The sequence below is a fragment of the Capra hircus genome, chromosome 8 (genome assembly GCF_001704415.2).
Source record: "Capra hircus breed San Clemente chromosome 8, ASM170441v1, whole genome shotgun sequence".
Classification (NCBI taxonomy): Eukaryota; Metazoa; Chordata; class Mammalia; order Artiodactyla; family Bovidae; genus Capra; species Capra hircus.
This window is the reverse complement of record NC_030815.1, coordinates 76927181-76952985: the sequence shown is the minus strand read 5'-3', so window position 1 is coordinate 76952985 and position 25805 is coordinate 76927181. Positions and strand designations below refer to the sequence as shown.

The following is a 25805-nucleotide window of genomic DNA, read 5'->3' as shown; positions in this document are numbered from 1 at the left end:
TCTTAAGTTTCAGATGGGCTTTCTTTTTCTAAATTTTCAGCTTCAGTTGTGGAGGGTCAAAAAGGTATCATTCCTCGTGCTATCCAAGAAATATTTCAAAACATCTCTGGAAAGCCTAGCATTGACTTTAATATAAAAGTGTCTTATATAGAAGTATACAAGGAAGACCTAAGAGATCTTCTAGAATTGGAGACATCAGTAAAAGATCTTCACATCCGAGAAGATGAAAAGGGAAACACAGGTGAAGTAGCCTACTTAATTAATAGCCTTCATTAGCAAATGAATATGATCTAGTTCAGTTTCTGGACATTTTCCAAGGATTCTTTAAAAATAGACATAGAAACAAAATGAATTTGTTTTTGCTTTTAAATAGAGTAACTTACTGATTACCAGTAGCAGCTAATTCACCTAGATAAAAAGTAGAAGTTCAGACCACTTGGTATGATGAAGTTATTAAGTTGTAATTCACAATATAGCTGACGCTTGAACAATGTGGAGGGGGTTGGCAGTTAGGGGTGTTGACCCCCAATGCAGTCAGAAATCCAAGCATAACTTACAGTCGGCTTCTGTATCAATGGTACTGCATCAGTGGATTCAACCAGTCTCAGATCGTGTATTACTGTAGTATGTTACTATTGAAAAAAAAAGCCATGTATAAGTGGACCTGCACAGTTCAAACCCATGTTGCTGAAGGATCAACTGTATTTATTTCCAATAATCTGCCCCCTTCCTGGTCTGACCTTAAGAAAGACTATGACATAGGCTAAATTAGTTTGGCACTTTTTTTTTTTTTCTCGCAGAGTTACCCTGAGATGGGGATGGCTTCTCCCTTTTGTGTTCATCCAAGTTGATCCAGAACTGTCCTTTCTGCCTTTCTGATTTGGTCCCAGCACACCTGTTGCTTCCTCTTTTTTTAAAAGAATTTAATTTAGAGTTTTTGTGTTTGCTCCTTCATACTGACATTTAATATCTGTCCTCTGTTGTGCTTCTCAAGGTTTGACTTTTTGTACTGTCAACTTGTTAATATCATTAAATGTTTGGAAATAGGAGAAGGTGAGAATGGGAAGGTCAAAATACAAGTATTTTAAAGAATAACACTTTCCACTTTTTTGTTTTAAAAGATAATATGTTCAACATAAAACATTTAGAAAACATAGTAAAGTATAAGGAAGAAAGTTAAAGTTCAGAACTCAATTTTGGTGTGTTTTCTTCCACATTTCTTTCTCTATTTCTTCCTCTGATTTTAAAAAATTAGATTTGCAACTCCACGTATCATATTATATATTATATTTTTACTTAATATTTATATTGTAAGAATTTCCACATCATTAAATATTTTTCAAATTTATGACTTTATGTGGTAGTTTTATCTTCTGAATATATAATCTATTTGACTAACAGTCCGTTGTTGGACCTTACATTTAGGTTTTGGATTTTCCCGATTATTAGTAACAGTGACTGTTATTGCATGTCTTCTTCTAGAAAACTCATTGAGTAGAATCTTGCTGGAGATAAAGGATCCTGCCAGAGGAATGATCATGCCTGAGGCGTTTCCTAGTGGTTAGGAAAATAAGATTGTTAGCTCCTTCATTGGCCTGCAGGGGGCAGTAAAGCTTGTCTCCTTATAGGCCCTGTCTTTGCAGCCCTAGCATTCCTGAGTGTTTGAAGGAATTGGGTTTTGGTTTTTTTTTTTTTAGAAAGAAAACATACATGGTACTCTGTGGCCTTATTAGATAATTTTGTATAGTTTATCTTTTCTAGACAAAATTCAGACTGATGTTTTGAGCTTCTGTATCTTATAAAATGTAATTATTGAATGTTTTTATCTTTTATTAAAAGTTACAAAAATAATATGTTTGTTGTAAAATAGAAAGTACAGAAGTGTACACTGTCACTCCTGATAAGCTTAATGATCAAAATACTTCATAACTGATAGCAATCCTGCAAAAATTTTAGTAGAATGTAAGTCTTAAGACAAATTGCTGCTTACCTTATAAAATGTCTCACTCACAACCCACATGCACTTGTTTGACATATGTATTGAGTTTCTCTGTGTCAAGTGGTAGTTGGTATCCAGCCTGGATGCTACACAATTAGCATCACCTTGGAAGTTTTCCTTTTTTTAAGCATTTTTATTTTTTTGGACTGTGCTGGATCTTCGTTGCAGCATGCAGTCTTCTCTAGTCATGGTGCAGGGGTGACATGTGGGATCTAGTTCCCTGCCCAGGGATTGAACCTGGACCCCTTGCATTGGGAATGCAGAATCTTAGCCACTGGACCACCAAGGAAGTCCCACCTTGGAAGTTTTTTTAAGAAATATTGATTTCTGTGCCCCACTTTTCATAAATTCTGATGAAGTAGTATAGGATAGGGCATGGGTGTTGGTACTTTCCCTTTTATAAAGGTCCCAGGTGATTTTCAGCTGGGTTTGAGGACCATAGTTAGTGCCAAGCTATAGCCTAGCATTAGAAAACTTTTTAAAAGTCATGCTGTGATTTATGTTTACATTGTCATATTTTATAATCACCATAATTTAGCACTCCCTGTTGTAGTACAGGTACTTTAGAAATTTAAATGAACTGGGCTGTTAAGAAGAGTTGTCATGTTGAAAACAAGGCAAAAAAGTGAATATTGTTTCAAGAAAGAGTGACATGTTAGGATATGATTAAAGAGGAAGCATGATGCTGTAACTTGAGCACAGATTTATTGCTGTGATTCAAATCCCAAATCTATCTACTCCTTTTTGAAATATTTTTGGATATAAACGGATAATGCATGTAGTAAGCTTCAGGTTTTTTTGGTTCTATTCTGCCATTGAAATAGAAGCTTTTTTGCTTTTTTTGAGTTGCCTTGCACTCTAATGTTACATAGGGGAAACCTGTTTTTTGGAATGAATAACCAGCTTTATTTATACTGAAATATTCATTTATCACTGGGTATGTGGTAAAAAAAACCTTATTAGGATGCCTTGAATATTAAAGAAACTCAAAAGAGGCTAATTTCTTTCAATTAATTTACTACTTATTCTTTTGAGTTATATAGATAATTAATCTATAATCTTTTAATCAGTATGTTAGGCTCTACAAATCAAAATACTGGAATCAAGAATTTTTCTTTTATCAGCCATCTTAAAGAATTGAATGTGATTCCAAAAAAAACACCCTAAATTGTTTAAAACATATATGCATATATTACATCTTTTAGAATTTAAACATCAAAATGAATGCCATCTATTAAAAGAATCCTGTTAGAAGGTTATCTAAAATTATTTAATGATGTTGCTGATGTTACTTTTTTTCTTTTAATGCTATTGATAGAAAAGCTTTGTATTGGAGTATAACTGATTAATAAACAATGTTATGATAGTTTTAGGTGAACAAGGAAGGAACTCAGCCATACATATACATGTATCTGTTCTCTCCCCTGGATCCCATCCAGGCTGCCGTATAAATTGATCAGAGTTCCATCTGCTACAGTAGGTCCTTGTTGGTTATCCATTTTAAATACAGATACTGATTTTTTTTTTCCAAAGGGCCTGTCTTAGCTGGGCAGCTTAGCAAATGAAAATTGTTGTGTGGTTAACTTAACTCTACTGCATTTTGATTAAAACTTGTTTTACAAACTTGCTGTTGCTATTTTAAGTGATTGTTGGGGCCAAGGAATGCCAGGTGGAGAGTGCAGATGAAGTGATGAGTCTCCTGGAGATGGGAAATGCAGCCAGGCATACGGGTACGACCCAAATGAATGAGCACTCCAGTAGATCACACGCAATTTTCACCATCAGCCTTTGTCAAGTGGACAAAAATAGAAAGGCAGCTGAAGATGGATCATGGCATTCCCATCGGCATATTGTCTCAAAGTTCCACTTTGTGGATTTGGCTGGATCAGAAAGAGTAACCAAAACGGGGAATACTGGTGAACGTTTCAAAGAATCCATTCAGATCAACAGTGGGTTGCTCGCTTTAGGAAATGTAATAAGTGCTCTTGGAGACCCACGCAAGAAGAGTTCACATATTCCATACAGGGATGCTAAAATTACCCGGCTTCTGAAAGACTCCCTGGGAGGCAGTGCCAAGACCGTCATGATCACTTGTGTCAGCCCATCCTCCTCAGATTTTGATGAGTCCTTAAATTCTCTCAAATATGCTAACAGAGCACGCAACATTAGAAACAAACCCACCTTAAACTTTAGCCCTGAGTCAGACCGTATGGACGAAATGGAATTTGAGATTAAGTTGCTTCGAGAAGCTTTGCAAAGCCAGCAGGCTAGTGGCAGCCAAACTAGCCAGATCCATCAGGAGGGAACTCCTGATAAAAATAAGATCCATTCTCTTGAGGAGCAAGTCACTCAGCTACAAGGAGAATGTCTGGGTTACCAAAACTGTTTAGAGGAAGCCTTTACCTTTCTGGTGGATTTAAAAGATTCTGTGAGACTAAATGAAAAGCAGCAACACAAACTGCAGGAATGGTTTAACATGACCCAGGAGGTCACCTTGTTCAGAGGACACCGGGCCGTTGGAAACCTGGAAGAAGGACCACAGCATATTACAGTTCTCCAGCTGAAGCGAGAGCTTAAGAAATGCCAGGTACTTAGACACCACCTTAGTAGGTAACTTGTTTAAAGACTAAATTTATTTGGGCAAGTAAGAGTCATTTTGGGGTTTCAGAAGTTTTAGTCTTTTTTTGTTTTTTTTTAAAGAGTTATATGTAAAATCTCATTTGCCTTTTCTGTTTTTTTCTCCCTTTTCTTTTCCTGTTACCCTGTTTTTTCTCTGTTTTCTTCTCCTCGTTTTTTTAGCTCCTTCTCTTTTCTCCTGATATTTTAATTTGTTGTATTTATTAAGTAGACTCTTGTGAACCTGGTTATTAATTTAGAAAATGAAAAGAAACACAGTTTCAGAAACAATATTAAGTTACATTTTATTGTTTTTAATCCCTCTTTAGGTCAGTGCTTTTTGAAAGAAAAATACTTCATCTCTTGAGATTGGAGTTTTGATTCTTTAGAGAAATCATCATGTTTGATAATATTTAAGGAATGTAGCTATGTACATGTATACATATTATATATATGTTAAACTAAGAGTTACATTTCTCTACTTGTCATTCATAAAGACATTTAGATTATTTAAAGATTATGTGTCATTGGGGAAATAATGGAGAACAGACATACCTATTTATGCTTATGTGGCATTTGCGTTCTGGTAGGCAAATGGATCGGAGAAGGCAGTGGCACCCCATTCCAGTACTCTTGCCTGGAAAATCCCATGGACAGAGGAGTCTGGAAGGCTGCAGTCCATGGGGTCGCTGAGGGTTGGACACGACTGAGCGACTTCACTTTTCACTTTCATGCATTGGAGAAGGAAATGGCAACCCACTCCAGTATTCTTGCCTTGGAGAATCCCAGGGATGGGGGAGCCTGGTGGGCTGCTGTCAATGGGGTCGCACAGTTGGACACGACTGAAGCAACTTAGCAGCAGCAGCAGGCAAATGGTTATTCCACCATTTTTTTAAACATAGGAAAACATATAGGTAATAAGATAGCTTTCTAGTTAGAAATCTTTCTTCAGTATCTTTTTTAATGTGTATTAGAAAGAAACCTCTATTACAGCAATTCTCAAACTTTTTTCTCACAAGGCTACTTTCTTCAAATTGAGGTCCCCTAGAGACCTTTTGTTGATGTAGTTTGTATCTATTCATATTTACTGTATTAGAATTAAAACAGAAAATGTAAACTACTAGTTCACTCAGAACTAACAATAATAACCTGATTAATGTTAACATAAGGAGCATTTTTTCATGAAAAATAACTGTTTTCCAAAACAAAAAATTTAGTAAGAGTGGAATTGTTTTATATTTTTGCGAATCTTTTCATGTCTGACTTAATAGAAGACAGATGGATTCTCATATAGCTCAGCATTCAGTTTGTTGCAATATATTTAGTTGAAGTGTGTGAAGAAAATCCAGACTCATCTAGATTTGTAGTTGGAGGGGAAGAATATATTAGTGATTTTTTCAGGTAATTGTGAATATCCTTTGATATTACATCAAAACTCAACAAGTAGAAATTTCCTAATGGTTACTTGTGTGGGATTTGAAACCATTTTGTTACATTATAGTTCACTGATTTTTATCTTACATTTTGAATGGATCTTTTATCCACATGTGATTTTTGAATCAGCATGCATTGGATACTTGAGAAATATTTGTTTACTAAGTTATGAAGATTTTTCAGTGTTAACATATTCACAATATAATATTAAAAAATCACATTTATTAATATCACCTCTGTTATCACCTCCTGCAAAATCTTTAAGTATTAGGAGCTGTCAAGTTTATGGTAGCAGAAATGTTTTCCAAAATTCTGATTTTTGTACGAAACTTGAATTTTATCATTTGCAGTAAATACTGTTAGTTGTTTTCCTTGAAATGATGTCACACACCCAAATGTGAATAGCTTATCTGTTGTTCTTTAGAGTAAAAATAGCACCCTATGAAAAATGTGGCTACTTTAGCTTGTAACTCAACAGTTGCACAAGATTTTTTGCACCAGGTAACTCTCCTCCTTCAGTATACAGAAGAACTACTTTATGATTGCCCATTTTGACACATAGAATACTAAAAAAATATGCTCATGTGCTGAGATTTAATAAAATCATTTTTATTGCTTCATCAGGATATTCTTAAGTGGTTCTCCATCCTCTCATAAATACCTCTTAAGGGACTTTGTTGCTTTTTTCCTCCATAATTTGAACACAGGAGCAGTATGTGAACATGAATATACTCTACAGATAAACACTTTTTAAAAACACTTTTAAATAAAAAATAAACAATAAAGCTGTAATTTATAAAGTACATGTAACAACACTGTATGCAGCACTGGGAGAACAACCACGTTGTAAGCTCTCAGACTGACAGTTAATTGCCCAGAGCAGAGGATATGGGCTAATGAATATTTTATTTTAAAAAGAAAAGTCATAAAGGTCACGTAAACAGGGTTATAAGAACCATCAGGGTCATGCATCCTGTCCTATGTGGTCATTCAACATCCCGAGCAGAAAAAAGAAGAAACTCTCCCAAAGCCCCAAGGGAAGGCTGTGGCAAAATCAAGGCTGGCCTCAGTCCATGGGTTCCCTGTGGAGAGGCCTGTCCATCTCCATGCCACCACCTGAGGAGTCATGTGCATGCTGTGTTTTTGAGAATGCAATTTTGTTTGCAAATCAGCTACTCATTCTTCTCTTTTCCTGTGTCTTAGTGGAAAGAGCACAGGCTTTGGATCCAGACAGGCCCTGAGGTTGACTGTCAGGAGTTTGGTTTATCCACTGTGTTGTCCTGGAATGGTGTTCACTCACTAAACTTCAGTTTCTTCATGAAAATGTTTAATTTCTTCAATGAGATATTTTTAAAATCACATGTTACAATCTAGTATAAAGTAAGCCCTTGACCAATGTTGATTTTCTATTTATTTAGTTCAAAATTTAAAAGTATTATTTGCATATTTCAAGTTTATTTGGTGACAGGAATAATTCACCAGGAACTAAGAAAACTACATGTTTAACCATATTTCCAAACATCTTCAAGATATATCTCTTTGTAGTGAAAGGGTGCAAAGTTAGCAAATGTTCTTCTTTTAAATATCCATTATAAATATAGAGCATTCTTATACTATATAGGTCAATTTGGGAAATGTGACCTTTTTGATTTCTGAAGACCCACATTAAAAAACTCACGGCAGTTCTAGAAAACTTGTAAACACCTTATTGAATGTACTATAGACTTTGAATAACTGGCTTCAGTCTTAAAATACAAGAAATAAAAATAAGGACTGTCTTCCTATCTCTTTGGTGACTAATTATTACATTATACCAGTGATAGGTCCTCTCAGCTGTTTCTGCCTTCCTTATAATAGAGAAACAAGAAAAAAAGGGTAAGAAGATTTTAAGAGTCATTGTCAGGCTATCATTAAACCACAGTTTTTGTGGTATTAGGTGATTTCTCTTGAATATTTTCCATGGTGACTCTCTCTTGTGCTTTCTTTCCCCCCTCCCAGTGTGCTCTTGCTGCTGATGAAGTAGTATTTAATCAGAAGGACTTGGAGGTGAAGGAGCTAAAGAATCAAGTGCAAATGATGGTGCAGGAAAACAAAGGACATGTTGTTTCTTTGAAAGAAGCACAAAAAGTGAATAGATTACAGGTAGAGTTAATGTACCTTGCTCTGTGTATTTCATTGGAACAGTACCTGACTAAAATAGCATTCTAAATGATAAGTAGGAATGTTTGCAAAAATAGGTTTCAGTTGAAGAGTTCTGAACACAAGCACCTGAAAGAGTTATTACAGTTTTCCCCTAAATTGGTGTGAAGGGAAAACATTTTTATTGTTAGCTTGACTTATATTTCACAAATATAGAGCCTAATACCCAGGAATTTAATTTGCAAGTCATGTTGTAGTTATCCTTTCTTTATACTTTCCCTTCTGTTTTTTGCCTGAGTAATAGGCAGTGGGATATTGTTAAGTGTTGGAAGGTAAACACATCATTTAAAATTTTCATTTGTTAGATTACTGTTTTATTCTCCATCAATGATTTGCTCATTCGGTTTGGCCAAATCTTTCAAAGTCTATATCTTAGGTTTTCTGTATTAACATGGATGTGCCTTCAGTGTAACATGGTATGTCCCTAAGTATTGGATTGGCTAGAAATTTAGTTTGGATTTTTCCATAAGATATTTTGGGCCAACCCAATATTATACACCCTGGCTGTGAACCCTCCCGTCCCCCATACAGTTCATTTCATTTAAAGCCTTTAGCTTCCTATCAGGGAGTAACTACTGTCCTGAATAATGATCTGATCCAGGAAAAATTAGACTTTGACATTACTTTCTTCTTCTTTTTTTTAACCATTCTATCTCTGTATTAATTGAAAAACATAGGGAAAGTAGTGTTAGTCTTTCAGTTGTGTCTGACTCTGCAACCCATGTACTAGAGTCTGCCAGGCTCCTCTGTCCACGGGATTCTCCAGGTAAGGATACTGAAGTGGGTTGCCATTCACTTCTCCAGGGGATCTTCCCAACCCAGGGATCAAACCCAAGTGTCCTGCATTGAAGGCGGATTCTTTACTGTCTGAAAACATATATAAAGCATCCCCAGAAGCCCTTAGTCTCTCCTCGGAGAGATCTGCTCTCCTAACTTTGATAGTGATAATTTCCTTGCTTTACTTTGTGGTTTTACTATGTATCCTTGAACTCTGCAATTTAAGTTTTGGAATTTTTATAAATTTAATCATTCAATATACATTCTTTAGTATCTGGTTGCTTTTACTGAACATTTTGTCTATTCTGCTTCATCCACGTTTTTGTGTGAAGCTGTAGCTTGGTTAGTTTATAGCTGTATAGGATATCATTGTATGACTATTTCACAATTTATTTTTCTTTTTACTGTTGATATATATTTTTTTCCTATGAATTTTCTCATACATGTCCCCTGGTGCACACACATGCATTTCTTTTGCATTTGTGCCTGAATTGCTAGGTCATACATAGGGTAGGCAAATCTTCAACTTCAGTAAATAATACCAAACTCGTTTTCCAGTTTAAACTTGCACCAGCACTGTATGAACATTCCTGCTATTGCACTTGCTTGCCAGCATTTGTTATTGTGAATTGTTTAGATCTTAGGCAATCTGGTAGGTATGTAAGGTTATTTTATTGTGTTTTTAAAAATCTATTTCTTGATTTAAAAAATTTATTTATTTATGTATGGCTGGGCTGGGTCTTTTTTGCTGTGCACAGGCTTCTCTAGTTGTGGAGAGTGGGGGCTACTCTCTAGTTGCAGTGTGTGGGCTTCTCATTTGCAGTAGCTTCTCTTTTTGCAGAGCCTGGGCTCTTGGGTGTGTGGGCTCAGTAGTTGTGTATGGCAGGTATGTAATGTTATTTTATTGTGGTTTTAATTTTCATTTCCCTGATGGCCAGTGAAGTTGAGCACTTTTTCATGTTTTTTTTTTTTTTTTTTTTTGGTCTTTGGGTACCTTCTTTTTTTAAAATTATTTTTGGCCGCACTGAGTCTTTGTTGCTGCACCTGGGCTCTCTCTAGTTGTGGCAGGAGCTACTCTTCATTGCAATGAGGGCTGTTCTTTGTTGCAGTGAGCAGGCTTCTCATTGCAGTGGCTTCCCTTGTTGCATAGCATGGGCTCTAGGCACTTGGGATTAGTAGTTGTGGCACACGTTCTTAGTGTGAGATGTGATGTAAGATCTTCCCAGACCAGGGATCGAACCTGTATCCCCTGCATTATAAGGTGGATTCTTAACCACTGGACCACCAGGGAAGTCCTTGGGTACCTTCTTTTGTGAAATGCTCTTTCAAGTCTCCTGCTTGTTTTCCTATTGGACTTAGTCTTCCATTATTATGTTTGCCTTTCACATTTAAGCTCTATAGTCCTAAAACTGATTTTTGTATGTGGGATAAAGTAAAGGTCAAATTTCAGTTTTTTTCCAGGTAGATATCCATTTGTTCCAGGATTATTTATTGAAAAAGCCATCTTTTCACCACTATTCTGAGTGCTGTTTGTCACAAGTCAGGGTTCCTTCATGCATGAATGTATGGTGTATTTCTGGGTCTTCTGTTGTACCCCATTGGCTTGCCTGTCTTTGGACCAGTGTCACATTTCTTATTTATTGTAGGTTCCTGATAAGTCTAGGTGTATCAGTAACCCATGAACTTGGTATATTCCTCCATTTACTCACGTTTTCTTTGGTTTTTCTCAGTAATGACTTTTTTGGGTTTATGTTTATATATTGAACATCTTTTGTTAGAGTCATTCCCAGATGCTGTATTTTTTTATGTGACTATGAATGGAATCTCTTCAGATTTCCATTTTCTTAATTGTTTATTGGTATGTGTAACTGTATTGGTTTGTGAATATTGATAGCTTATACCAAGCAACTTGATAAAATTCATTTTTAAATTCTGATATTTTATGTAAATTCTTTTGGATTTCCGTTTATGATTGTGTCATCTGCAAATGATGACATTTTTATTCCTTCATGATCTTTATGCTGCCTTTTTTTTTTTAACCATTCTTCATTGACTTTGATCTTCAATACAGTATTGAATACAAGTGGTGATAGGAAATGTTCTTGTCTTGTTTCCAACTATAAAGGAAAAGCTTTCACTGTTTCATTATAAGTATCATGTTTGCTGTAGGTATTTTTTAATTTATTCTTTATCAAACCAAGGAAACATTCTTTGCTGAGAATTTTTATTATGAATGGATATTACATTTTATCAAATGATTTTTCTTTATCATGATTTTCCCACTTTATTCTGTTAATGTGGTGAATTGTACTGATTTTTCCAATTTTTGCACCAATCTTATATTCCTGAAATAAACCTTTTTTTGGTGGGGGGTTATGATGTACTGTTATGCTGTTATACTGTTATGTATGCAGCATACAGTTGTACTCATCAGTTCAGTTCAGTCTCGCAGTCATGTCCAACTCTTTGTGACCCCATGAACTGCAGCATGCCAGGCCTCCCTGTCCATCACCAACGCCTGGAGTCCACCCCAACCCATGTCCATCGAGTCGGTGATGCCATCCAACCATCTCATCCTCTGCTGTCCCCTTCTCCTCCTGCCATCAATCTTGCCCAGCATCAGGGTCTTTTCAAATGAGTCAGCTCTTCGCATCAGGTGGCCAAAGTATTGGAGTTTCAGCTTCATCATTAGTCCTTCCAATGAATACCCAGGACTGATCTTCTTTAGGATGGGCTGGTTGGATCTCCTTGCAGTCCAAGGGAATCCCAAGAGTCTTCTCCAATACCACAGTTCAAAAGCATCAATTCTTCGGTGCTCAGCTTTATTTATGGTCAACTCTCACATTCATACATGACCACTGGAAAAACCATAGCCTTGACTAGACTTACTAGGCATGGACCTAATAAAAGAAAGCAAATGGAACAGGGACATAGAGTGAAGGCCAGAAGAAATCAGGCACAGGCTTCGAAGAACTGTCTCCCAGTGGAGTCACCCACATGTACTTAACTCCCCCAGCAAAGGCAACTCACGTGAAGTGTTGTCTACTGAGGAGACTCAGGTTTTATTGAGAACTGGCCATGAAGGCATTCTCTGACCACCATATACCAGAATTCCAGACTAGCAGAAGGAAAGGAAAGCAGGTGTTCAACATAAACCACCTTGTCTGCACAAACACTTTGAGCACAGTGAGCCACTCTTACTTGATAGGGTATTAGGAACCCTGTTAGGATCCGAGTTCCCAGACACCAGCCAATGAACAACCTCGTATGCAGGTCCTTCAAAGGATAGCAGTCAAGTCTTCTGTGTTAATTTACTCTTTTCTACAAATGTCCTTGATTTGGTTTGTAATTATTTTGTTTAGGATTTTAGCATGTCTATTCATGTGTATATTTTCTTTTCTCAAAATACTCTTGTCAGATACTGTAACAAATTAGGTTAACCTGATAATTATTAGTACTCTTGCCTGGAAAATCCCATGGATGGAGGAGCCTGGAAGGCTGCAGTCCATAGGGTCGCTAAGTTGGACATGACTGAGCAACTTCACTTTCACTCTTCACTTCATGCATTGGAGAAGGAAATGGCAGCCCACTCTAGTGTTCTTGCCTGGAGGATCCCAGGGACCGGGGAGCCTGGTGGGCTGCCGTCTATGGGGTCACACAGAGTCGGACACGACTGAAGTGACTTAGCAATAGCAATAATTATTAGGTTAACCTAATAATATAGTTTAGGTAGCATTCCTTCTTTTTCTATACTTGGGAAGAGTGTGTGAAGAATTGGTATTATTTCTTCCTTAAATATTGGTTGAATTCACTTGAAAAATATTTGGGCCTGGAAAATTTCTCTGTGGAATGTTTAATTATGAATTCAGTCACATTTTCCTTTTGCCCCCTTGTTGGTAAGGTCTGTTTTTCTAAGAATGTAACAGCTGTTTCATATTTCAATAAATATGTTGAAATGTTTATAACAGTCTTACCTCTTTAATGCTTTTAGACATGTAATGATATCCCGTTTTTCATTCCTGGTTATTTGTGCCTTCTCTCTCTTTTTTTTTTTTCCTTGATCAACTTCACCAGAGGTTTATCAATTTTTTTTAGTCTCTTCAGAGACTAAATTCTTTTTTAAAAATTATAATTTTGTTTATTTACTTATTTGTGGCTGTTCTGGGTCTTCGTTGCTTTGCTCCAGCGTTTCAATCTAGTTGTGGCAAGTGGGGTTTACTCTCTAGTGCACAGACCTCTCATTGCAGTGGCTTCTTTTGTTTTCGAGCACAGGCTCTAGACCACATGGGCTTCAGTAGTTGCAGCACCTGGGCTTAATAGTTGCAGTTGCCGGGTTCTAGAGCACAGGCTCAGTAGTTACGTTGCATGCGCTTAGTTGCTCCCCAGCATGTGGGATCTTCCCTGATCAGGGATCAAAGCTGTATCTCCTGCATTGGCTGGCAGATTCGTTACCATGGAGCCGCTGGGGAAGCCCACAGGGGGCCATTCTTGACTTTGATGATCTTCTGTGGTATGTTTGTTTATTCTTTAATTAGTTTCCACCCATATCTTTATTATTTAGTTTTTTTCTGCCTTTTTTAGGGGCATAGAATCCTTCTAAATTGTTTAGATGGGTGCCCAGTTCATTGATTTTTAGCCTTTCTATATATTTTTAACCATCTATAATATATGCATTTAAAATTATATGTTTCCTCCTAAGCTTATCTTTGTCTGCATTCCTCATTTGGCTCAAATTTTTCCTGATTTTTATTGTGAGTTTTTTCTTTGACCTGTGGGTTATATAGTTAGTTATTTTATTTCCAACACATGAAGGATTTCTTTTTATTAATTTTTAGCTTAATTGCATTGTTGTCCGTATAACTTCAGTTCTTTGTGTTGAGATTTGCTTTATGGCTCAGCATAAGGCCAGTTTTTGTAGATATTACAGATATGTTTGAAAAGAATTTGTATTCTGTAATCATTGAGTTCTCCCAATTCTGTTAATCCTCTTATTCAAATTATATTTTTACTCACTTTTTTGGTCTTTTTTTTTTTTGTCCTATCAGTATTTTAGAGGGATGTTATGATCTCTTACTATAATTTTTGGATTTGTCTTGCAAATATAATTTTTGCATTTTATATATATTGAAGCTGGGTTATTAAGTACCTAGAAATGTAGAATTGTTACAGCATCCTGGTGAATTGACCTTTTTTTTTTTTTTAAATCTTTTTTTAACTTCATTTTATCTCCCAACGGTTCTTGCATTTAAGTCTATTTTATATTAACATAGCTATACCAGCTTTCTTTTGATTAATATTTACATGGTATCTCTTTTACCATCTTCCCTTTAATCTTTCTTTATTGATTTTAGTTATGTTTCTTGCAATTAGCAGGTTAGACAATTTTATAGTTCTTTCTGGTAGTCTTTATCCTTTAATTGGATTGTGAGTTCATTTCTGAATTTAATATAATTACTATTATATTCTGGTTATAATCCCACCATTATGGTTTTTACTTATCCTATCTGCTCTATATTAATTTTTCTCTCCTTCTTAGATTTTTTGGATTTAATTGCTTTAAAAGTTGTACTTTCACTGTTTTTAGTGGTTATCCTTGAGAGTATATACCATTCACTCTTGACTTAAAACAGTTAAACTGGTATTTTTACCCTTTCCCTGGAGAATAAAAGGACTCCATTTAGTATCTCCCTTCAACTTATATGCTATTTTTTTATATTTTAATTATCTGAATATGTGGTTTTTAAAATAAAGTTACATTTTATAGTTCAGCATTAACACAGTGAAACTTTAGGGTTTGCCTTTTTTTCCCCTATCTAAACATTATAGTACATGTGAAGTATTTAAAATGAATGACCTTTCTTTTTTATATAATTTTGTGCTTATAAAACAAAGCTTATGTACTTCAAATTTTTTCTTTAGAGGATACACAGAAAGCTAAACCACACAATGTCTCTCCCCCAAGCACACATAAACAACACATTCTGCCTTTGATTTCCAAGTTCGTTCTCCCACGGCTCTCAATTGCTTGTCTTCTGTCTCTGTGTTTGTGGCTTTCTTTTTCACTGAGTAAAGGCTTTCACTTCACTGCACCTGTTACCACTTTCTGTCTCCTTTGCTGTCATCTTAGCTGTTTGCCGTTTTCTATACTTTTCAACTTTCTAGTCTTTTGTTACTTCTTGGATTTCACTCTGAAAGTTCAGACTTTTATAAAGATCAGCTAATCATAGTGCTTCAGGTGGGCAAGCTAACCAATCACAGTGTATGGGGCAGTGTCTTGTACTAACTCATTAGCTGTATTTGTTCCTGCTTACTATTCAAAAGCTTTTAACACTCAGGACAATCCTAAATTCTTATGAACAGCAGAAGGCTAGTCTTTGGGGTTTTTCGTTTGTTTGGTTGGTTGGTTGGTTTTTAGAATTTTTTTTATTTTGGCTGCACCTTACAGCATGTGGGATCTTAGTTTATCGACCAGGGATTGAACCCATGCCCTCTGCAGTGGAACTGTGAAATCTTAGCCACTGGACCACCAGGGAAGTCCCAGAAGGCTAGTCCCTGGATAAGTTAGGTTTTATTGTTTTGTTAAGGTAGTTGTGATTTTGTGATCAATGTACAATTTATTTTTAATCATTAACCCATACTGAGTCTCTCCATTTTTTAAATTCTTCTCTTTCTTCTATAAAGAATGAAAAAATAATAGAACAACAACTTCTTGTGGATCAACTGAGTGAAGAACTAACAAAACTTAACCTGTCAATGACTTCTTCAGTAAAGGAAACTTGTGGAGATGGGCCAGATACCAGGATACTTGAAAAGAGACCATACACTGTACCATTTGATACTCGTTTGGGGCATTATATTTATAGTCCAGCAAGATTGGATTCCAGGAAGGTAAAGTCTAAGCATTAGTTTCTTTCTTTTGAGGTTGTATACAATATAATATCACAGTGTATTTATATAGTCTTAGCAGGCTTTCTTTTTTTCTGTTTGGTTTCATAGACTTTTGTGTATACTTTTTCTGTTATGTATACCCTCTTTAAAATCATGCTTCTTTTCAATAAAATTAATGATTAAGAAAAGGTATAGTTATATTTGAAAGGAAGAGTTGAAGATAATGCTTAGATTTATCAAGGAGAAAAAAAAGCTACTCTTTGCCATCATATTAATATTTTCAGATATGACTGATATCTTCATAAATTTTTTTCTTTCTTTAATCACACCAAGTTGATGAGGTTGGAGATATTTATTTTGACTTATTTGGTCTATTTTCAAAATGATATCCATGTATTAGTCAATCTTGTCTGATATAATTGCTGCTGCTGCTGCTAAGTCGCTTCAGTTGTGTCCAACTCTATGCGACCCCATAGATGGCAGCCCACCAGGCTCCTCTGTCCCTGGGACTCTCCAGGCAAGAATACTGAAGTGGGTTGCCATTTCCTTCTCCTTCTGACAATTAATTAAGACTGTATAAAAATCAGTATGAAGTTTCATTTAATTTTTAAATTTTACTTTATAAATTTTATTTATAAAATGTGTATACATATATGTGGATGCACAGATTTCTCTTGAAAAATCAAAATCAAGGAATCTCCACCATGGAAAAGACTAATTAACAGACTCGTGAATTTTGGTTTCTATTTATTAATTTTAGGAAAGGAAATGATTTATTTGAGATATGTTGGATACAATCCAAGGGATAAGAAATGTGAGAGGTGTCATAGACTTTGCAGTCAGGCAAGCTTGGGTGTGAACACCAGCTCTATGATGTAGGCCTGGAGGGATGACTAAACCTGTGTGAACCCCAGGCTCCTTATCTGTCAGGGGGGGACCTGTGAGGGGTATAGGGAGGACTTACATGAGATGGTGACTCAAAAAGTGCCTGGCACACTGCGTCCTATAACATACATGTTTATGGGATACCTCTCCTGTGTCCCAGGCTCTGTGCCTCAGAGTGAGTAAGACAGATGCTACTATTACTGTATAGTTTTCAGTTTTGACTGGTTGGATTTAAAATTTAAACTTTTGCTGCTATTAATTTCAGTTGAACTTTCTAGAGTTATTGATATTTTCTTTTGGTTGAATGTATGGTAAATTTTCATACAACATTTAAGAAGAAAGATAAGTTCTTTATAGAGTTGAAATTAGATATCTGTTAATTCTACTTAATTTTTTTACTCTTGGTTAGTAATGTGAATTTCCGGTTTCTGTGCATTCTCTTATTTTATAAAAATAACATTTTTTTTCTGATCATAAAGTTAGACATTTACTATCTCTCTCAGTGTCTGTTTCTTTCTCTTTTTTACTAGACTTTCACACACGCACACTCGCACACATATTCTTTGAGGAGACAGCTCCACAGGGTATTGAGAAGGAGCTAGGCCCCTCTGTTCTTATCTCTAGTTGTTTGATTAGATCTGAAACAGCCATGATTGGAATAAAGATTTCCACAGTTATTGTTTCAAATTAGCAAATTCTTTTTTTTTTAATTTTAATTAATTTTATTACCCCCGTTCACTTTAAAGGGTTCTAGTTTGGAAAACATATTGTGTGATTACCATAGCTTAGAAGAGGGCAGATACGCTATAAGACTTGTAGCTCCTCTGTGGTTACAGGTGATCTCCAAGTTTGCTTGTGACCAAGTGGAATTAAAATGTAACAGGAAGAAAGAACTAGTGAATTTTCCAAAAGATTGCTATGACACAGAAGGAAAAGATCCTGACCAGAGACAGCCCCTTATGTTGATAAAGGGAAACCCTTATTCCCAGTGCTGTTTCCTTCTCTATGGATGGACATATGTATTCAAATGAGCAAATTCTTAGTTTTGCTTTTAAAATTTAGTGGCTTCCAGCCATTAAAAGAAGGGGAAAAGGGAGAAAATGCAAAGGTAATATAACCAGCAGTTTTGAGAGTTCTCTTTCTCCTGTTGTGTGTCCAGAACTCTAGGCCCCTCTCTTGCTTAGACTGCTGCAGCAGACACAAAGGCTTGTATGGGAAGATACAAAGCACACCAAGCCTTGTTCAAGTATTGTTTCCTGTTACATTGTTCTAGAGTGAGAGGAGGATTTCATATTAAATACCAAAACTAGCTAAATTAAGCCAAAGAAGACATCTGAAATACCATTTCATTTTTTTCCCCGAATTTCTGTCTCCTTGGCAGAAGGTGGGCTAATATTTTCCAGCTCTAATATTTTCTTTTGAAATTCAGCTCTAATATTTTCTTGAAGTAAAAACAATCTGACAAGGGAAATATTTCCTCAACTTAAAATTCTCTCAAGACAAAGGGGGACAATGGCTTAATCAGTTTTTAAAAAATATTTGGTTTTGGTTATATTGGGTCTTCATTGTTGTACTTGCTGCTGCTGCTGCTGCTAAGTCGCTTTCTCTAATTGCGGTGAGCAGGGCTTCTCTTACTGCAGAGCACAGGTTCTTGGCACATGGTCTTCAATAGTTGCAGCGTGCAGGCTCAGTAGCTGAGGTTCGTGGGCTCCAGAGTGTGGGCTCAGTGGTTATGGTGCACAGGCTTAGTTGCTCCCTGGTATGTAGAATCTTCCCAGACCAGGGATTAAACCCATATCCCCTGCATTAGCAGGTGGATTCTTATCCACTGTACCACCAGGGAAGTCCTTGAATAAGTTTTTAAATTGATTACAAAAAAAGTTTGATTTTATTTCCTATGCTTTAGTCACTAAATTGTGTCCAACTCTTGGATCCCATGGACTGTAGCCCTCCAGGCTCTCCTGTGCATGGGATTCTCCAGGCAAGAATACTGGAGCGGGTTGCCATTTCCTTCTCCAGGGGATCTTTTCGACCCAGGAATCGAACCTGGGTCTACTGTGTTGCAGGGAGATTCTTTTCCAACTGAGCTGTGCTGTGCTGTGCTAAGTTGCTCAGTTGTGTCTGACTCTGCGACCCCATGGGATGTAGTTCGTCAGGCTCCTCTGTCCATGGGAATTCTCCAGGCAAGAATCTTGGAGTGGATAATCATGCCTTCCTCCAGGGGATCTTCCCAACCCAGGGATCAAACCCAGGTCTCCCTCATTGGAGATGGATTCTTTACTGTCTGAGCCACCAGGGAAGCCTACCGACTGAGCTACAAGGGATATATTGGAGGCAAACAGTGAAAGGATCTTATTTATTTTAAAAGCATATTACTGAGACTTCCTTGGCAGTCCAGTGGCTAAGATTCTGAGGCCCCCCGGCCTGGGTTCGATCCCTGGTCAGGGAGCTAGATCCCACACCACATCTAAGACCCAATGCAACCAAATAAATAAATATTTCTTTAAAAAACATACTACTTATGTTTGTATGTATACATATATATGTACTTTTTACATTTATTTTTAATTGGAGGAAAATTGCTTTACAATGTTGTGTTGGTTTCTGCCGTTCAACAATGCAAAGCAGCCATAACTATACATATATCACCTCCCTCTTAAACCTCCCTCCACTCCCCTGATCCCACCCCTCTTAGGTCATCACAGAGCACCAAGCTGGGCTCTCTGTGTTACGTAGTAATTTCTCACCAGCTATCTATTTTACACATGGCAGTGTATATATGTCAGTGCTATTTTATATATATATATATATATATATATACACACACACACACACATTTTTTGTTTGTTAATACTTAATTGCTATTTAGATCCAGCTACTTTAGACACTTTTTAAAATTTATTTTTTAATTGAAGGATGATTGTATATATACTTTTATAGCTAGCTTTTCTTACCTAATGTATCATGAACACTTGACAATCATTAAATATTCTGGAATATATCATGATTTTGATGGGTAATAACATTCTAAGTGAATGTCATTTTGTACTTTTTCCTATTGTCACACATTTGTTTTCAACTATCTCTTAATCTAAAAGGTTTAACACCAAAATGGAATTTTGGGATTTATCTACTTAAGTAGAAATCCTAAAGAAATTGCCCCTCACAACTAAATATAATAATATAACTTATCAAATTAATAGAAAAAAAGAGTAAGGGGCTCATTTGTTTTAACAGATACTGGAAACTCATCTAATGAAATGCAAAATTGACCTTAAACTTAAGGCAAAAATGTAACAGAGGTTTCTGTTTTCTTAATGTTATAATTAAAGCCAAATGCTACTGTTATACACACCAAAATGGTACTTTGGAAGGAAAAAATTACGAAGCTGGTACCAGTCATTTTGTAAGTTTAAAATAGCACCACATATGCTGATGATGCTACCATTTTTCATTGATTATAAGCCTCACATTTTTTTTCACATTTTATCAACTATGATGGTAGGATATGTTTTACAGTTGATGGTATTTCATAGATGATAGCTTTTCTTCTTTCTTGATGGTATAAAAATAGGGATGTGTCTTAGTTGATGACATTTTAGATTTGATGAAATATGGCATTATGAAAAAGGAAATAAAAGCAGTAGGTAAATAATATCACTTTCAGTACTTGACATTATTGTATAGTAAGAAAACCAACTGGAATGTTCTTAAGGGATATATTTTTAAAACCTTATGGAATCTTCAAATTCACAAAAGTGGTAATACCTGTATAATCTTTTCTTTTTCCTGAATGAATTACATTTTTATTGAGTCACAAAATTCTTGTGCATTAAATCCCTTACATTGAAGTCAGCTGCCTTTTTAGTTTTCACTAAGATTTTATCTTTCACACAATGGCCATTTCCTCCCCCCCAAATAATTAATTTTGCTTTTTAATCACTTTTTTGCATACATGATTGCTCATGATGAAGCAGAGCTTTGTGAGATGTGTCTGCAGAGGTTCTCTTGGAAGGTTCCCTTGCCAACCAAACACTCATTCCAACAAAACACACCAACTTCATAGTAGCAAAACGACAAATTGCATCTCATGAACCTTTGTGGAACTTTCAAATTCAACTACAAAATTAAATAGGTGAAAGCCACAATCTATGGTAAATGAGTTGCAGCACATCTAATGAAACAAAATCAAATGTATCACTAGTGAGAAGAGATTATCTTAATGTATGATGATCAAGAATATTACGTTCAAGTCTGGGTATAACACCTTAAGTCAAATTAGATTATTTTTGGAAAACAACCAAGTTATTATAGAACCTTGGGGAAAATCTTGAAGTAGCTCTAGATTTAGTCTGAATTATAAGGGACATATTGACTGTGTTTAGGTATTTGAAGGCTTATCATTATTGTTAGACTTTGTCTCTAGAACTAGGACCAGTGAGAAGCAGTGCTAAGGGAAAATAAAGAGGGATTTATTAGTGAAAACTCTCAAAATAATATTAGAGGTCTCAGGGCTTAATAGGGTCCCCACAGTGAATTTGTTTAAGCAGAGGCTAAATGATAATTTGCAGTATTACAGAGAAGAGTTAAACCTGGGATGAGTTGAACTCTAATCTTTAAAGTTCTGTCCAGTCCTGTTGCTATGTAATTCTCAGAAAACACAATTAGAATAAAAAAATTGTTTTCTAGTTGGATACACCTCAATTATCTGAATTATTACCCAGCTTATTGAGTACTTACATTATGACCAGTATCATTTAGGATATGGTTGAAAATGCAAGCATATTCTCTGGGGAGCAGGGAGTGCAGAAGCAACTAAAGAAAGCAGGACCGAACACTTAAGGTAGCAAGGGGACAGATTATAGAAGGCTTTATGAGCCAGAAGAGGTTAAAAGCCATTCTTTTGTGTGGAATGACTGCTAAGGAATTAATTTTCTGAATGTTTACTCATTGTGGCAAAACCTGTTTCGTTATTAAGCTGGGTCATTTGATTTTCTTTGTAAAAAGAACATTTGAAAGCAAGTTGAAATCCTGGAGAACAAAACTTGATTCTAAACAGAAAGTTTTATTTGCTCCTGAAATAAACCCCTCAGCCCCCTACCCACACCGCCAGCAAAGAGAAACCTTGAATTCTGTTGGTTATAATGCAAATGGCCATGCTTGGTACAATGTGCTTGTTAGATAAATACTTCTTGAGTTGGTTCTTCTGTAAATAAACTCCCTTGCCCTCCCCCATATTCCAGAATTGGGAGGCCACCTAGAAAACTTTACCCCTATTCGTCATGGTGCTGATATGACACATGGCCTTATTAGGTGACCAACAGTGGAGGCACAAAAATCAGGTATTGAGAAATATCCAGTATCAGATAGGCTTTTCTGGGAGGGGATGTGAAGAAACCTCCATCAATTGAATCTTGAACACCATATGGTATATACATTTTTACTATATGTTGTAATTTAGTAGCTTATAATAATTTATATTAATAAATTGAATGCTTCCCCTGAGATCTTATTGTTTACCCTTTTGGGTAAATTACCTTGAGGTTTGGTTATAGAGACAGATAGGTGGCTCAGATGGTAAAGAATCTGCCTGCAATGCAGGAGACCTGGGTTTGATCCCTGGGTCAGGAAGATCCCTGGCGAAGGGAATGGCAAACCCACTCCAGTATTCTTGCCTGGAGAATTCCCTGGACAGGAGAGCCTGGTGGGCTACAGTCCATGGTGTCACAAAGAGTCAGACATGACTGAATAACTAACACTTTCACTTATAGAGACATGGCTAGAAAGGAAACATTTGGTAATAGAAATGAAAATAAAGGCAATTTCTAATTCATAGTTGTTTTCCAAGGTAAATTTTTGAGAACTTAAGGCCAATAGAAGCATGTTATAATATAGAAAGTTTGCAGGCAGCCCATGAAAATCTCCTTATCCCATGATACAGATTAAGTATGTTACTAGGGCATTAATCAACTATCCCTGACTACCACAGGTGAAGCCTGAGTTACTTTTGAATTTCCAAATCAGGAATATCTTACCCTGGCAGAGCGAGTGGCAGTGGTTCTGGATTTCTTCATGTGGTGGGATTTTGATTAGGGGAAAATTACAGATCCTTAACAACACTGCAATTCTCCAAGCGTTCAGGACTGGGAAGGCTGGGGGCAGGGCAACAGTTGTGCCCTGTTACACTGTGTATGGGCTTCACATGGGTTGGGGAGTGCCTGAGCTATGTTCAAGAGCTGTGATGTTTTCACTCATGATTCTTTTTGAGTGCTGGTTTTCTCTGAAGCTATAACTGAAACCAGAAGAGCTTTCTAGAAGAGGGAGAACTGTGTAGATTCTGAAAGCAGTGTATATCCATGAGACACAATAGTATTGTGAAATGAGTTTTGACTTTTTTGTAGGCAGTGCGGGGAGGGGAAATGTATGTTTTTAGTGATTGGCTCTTAGTGATTGGTTATTGTCTAATAACCTCTTAGAAAACACATTTTGAGCAATATGATAAAAATAGACCCTTTAAAAAATCACTTTTTTTTTTGTTGTTGTTGGGTGGGGGAATCACTTGTAAGGTCCACACAAGCCCTTCTGTATACTCTCTGGATCGACTAGTTGCGGGATTTCGAACACAAAGTCAGATGCTGCTGGGTCACTTAGAAGAACAGGATGAAGTCCTCCAATGCCAATTTTCTGATAACAGTGATGATGAAGAGTCAGAAGGCCAAGAGAAATCTGAAATTAGGTATGTTAATATATATATTAATATTGACTGATTTTATAAGCATAATTACATGATACAGTAAATATATACAGAAATAGGTTTTTTTTAACATTAAAAAAATTTTAGTAGAAGAGTTAAGTGGTTTTTGCTAAATGTACTATCAACTAATGTGTTACGAAACCAGTATTTTGAACACGTCAGTCTAACATCTGTAAAATAATTGTATTTTTAGAATGTTTATGGTTATTGGAGTTTAATTTTCAGAGAAAAAGATTTTGGATTTCCTAATTCTGCTGCCACAGTGGCAAAAAACATGATGAATTTTCCACTGGGTCCAACATGGTGGGGGGTATCTCTTTACTTGCTGAAATATTAGTAAATTCCATTTATTTTATGTAAGCCATAATTTAAAGAGTAATTTGGAGGAAAACTAATTTGAGGGCAGATTAAAAATGACTAACAGACAAGTTACCTTTGGTCCTGGCCTTTTCCTTTTTCAGACGTAGAAGTTGTTCATGGATTCAGAAGCCAGGCTCTGTTTGTTCACTTGTTGAATTGAATGATATTCAGGATCAAACACAAAAGTCAGGATTGGAGAATGAAGGTACACAGACTCTCTCGAGTACTTTAGATCTAATATTTATAAGACACTTCTCGTTTTCTTCAAGCAATAATTTAAGAAGCATCTAGGTATTCTCAGAGACAGAAACTTGGTTTGGAGTGCCTTCCTGGCTTTTCCTTTATGTTCTCTGCTCTGTGCTCTGATTTCTTGTTCTTTTTTACTCCTTAGTAAAGCTTTTTCACCAGTCAATTCTAGATAGAGTTATAGGCTAAATCTCTCAGAATGGGGATTTTATATTCAAACTTGAGTTTGACTTCCCACTCTTGCCTTCTTTAAAATCCATCTTAAGTAATTTACTGGGTGTTTCTTCACTGCTTCACTGGCACCCATGCCTACCATTAGTGATGTATTTGACATTAGCGCCAACTTAATCTAGCAGCTTGTAATGTTTACAACTGATGAAAATTTTATGCATTAAAAAATGGCATAAAAGATGTTTATGTTGCAAAAACTGTATGAGGAGATTTTAGCTCATTTCTCTTGGCTTATGAGTGGTAAAAACACAGAGTACAGAGAATATAAATAACATGATAAGTCCTACACTGTGAAAATAGCATCTTTTTTAAGAGCTTATGCATGTGATACTAAAACATGAAATGAAAATAGATTTTTAAAGTGTATAATAGTATAGATAAGTGCTACAGTCACCATCCTTGAACCGTTTGTTACTGGTCTACAACCAGGTAAGAAACTTTTGTCAGAATGTGAATCATCGGTGCACCAGTTCCTTCATTGAGGAAGTCTCATTATGTAAAAAGTCTCAGCTGAACTAAAACAGTGAGGTAATTGTATATTCTGGTACAAGACAGTAACAAACAGTATGGGACCATGTTCTGATTAGTCTGGGATAGAATGCATTCTCTGATTACAGTAAAACTACAAGTTAGTAGGAAAAAAATGAAAATCTCTACCCATCTGGAGATTTAATAGCTTTTTTAAGTATCTCAGATTAGAGAAAAAGTCAAATTGCAGAATATCTAAGAGCAATGAGAAACTGTGTCAGAACCTGCAGGATATGACTAGAGCATATACATGTTTTAAGGAAAGGAAAACTCACTGTAAGCTGGAAAACTAAAATCACAATTGCCATTTTTTTCCTTCTCTGTTTGTCCCTTCCTCTGGTACTTCTAGACTGCTTCTGTGTCTGCTTTTTTCATTTTTAAACTCTACTTCTGTTAAATGTTTCTGAGCAGATAGTTTTATTTCTCAGCTTTGTTTCTTTTATTTTGAAGATTTAAAGATTGAATGTCTCCAGGAGAGTCAAGAGTTGAATTTGCAAAAATTAAGAAATTCAGAACTCATACTTACTGAAGCTAAACAAAAAATGAGAGAACTTACTATTAACATCAAGATGAAGGAAGATCTGATTAAAGAATTAATTAAAACAGGTAATAGTATCTTGTGAACCAGCTTATAGGAGAAAGAAAAGGTTCTAAAGGTGCTTCTGATGTTGTAACATTTACTTTAATTTCTGATGCTCAGGACTTTCCACGTCAGTCTGGAATTTGGTATAGCAAGGTGTGCTCTAAAGCCAATACGTGGAGGTTAATTATCAAAAGGACTTTATTATGTTTGCTTTTATCTATGAATTGTCCTAACCAACCTCTGTGGTCTTTAATGGTTTTTGTCACTTTTTAAAGAAACATTATACTTGGCTTCTGGAAATAAGA

The 25805-nt window shown here is 36.0% G+C and overlaps 1 protein-coding gene across 2 annotated transcripts in view; it reads left to right on the top strand.

The window, feature by feature from the left end:
• The window catches only part of KIF27 (kinesin family member 27), a 90236-nt gene that overhangs the window by 16704 nt on the left and 47727 nt on the right, over positions 1 to 25805 (top strand). The window contains exons 3-9 of one of the 2 annotated variants that reach the window (XM_018052416.1): positions 41 to 241; positions 3643 to 4586; positions 8048 to 8191; positions 15707 to 15913; positions 23365 to 23534; positions 24014 to 24117; positions 25368 to 25523. In XM_018052416.1, the coding sequence (XP_017907905.1) occupies positions 41 to 241; positions 3643 to 4586; positions 8048 to 8191; positions 15707 to 15913; positions 23365 to 23534; positions 24014 to 24117; positions 25368 to 25523 (1926 nt within the window). The remainder of the gene's footprint in view (positions 1 to 40; positions 242 to 3642; positions 4587 to 8047; positions 8192 to 15706; positions 15914 to 23364; positions 23535 to 24013; positions 24118 to 25367; positions 25524 to 25805) is intronic. The other variant, XM_018052417.1, reaches the window with a different exon arrangement.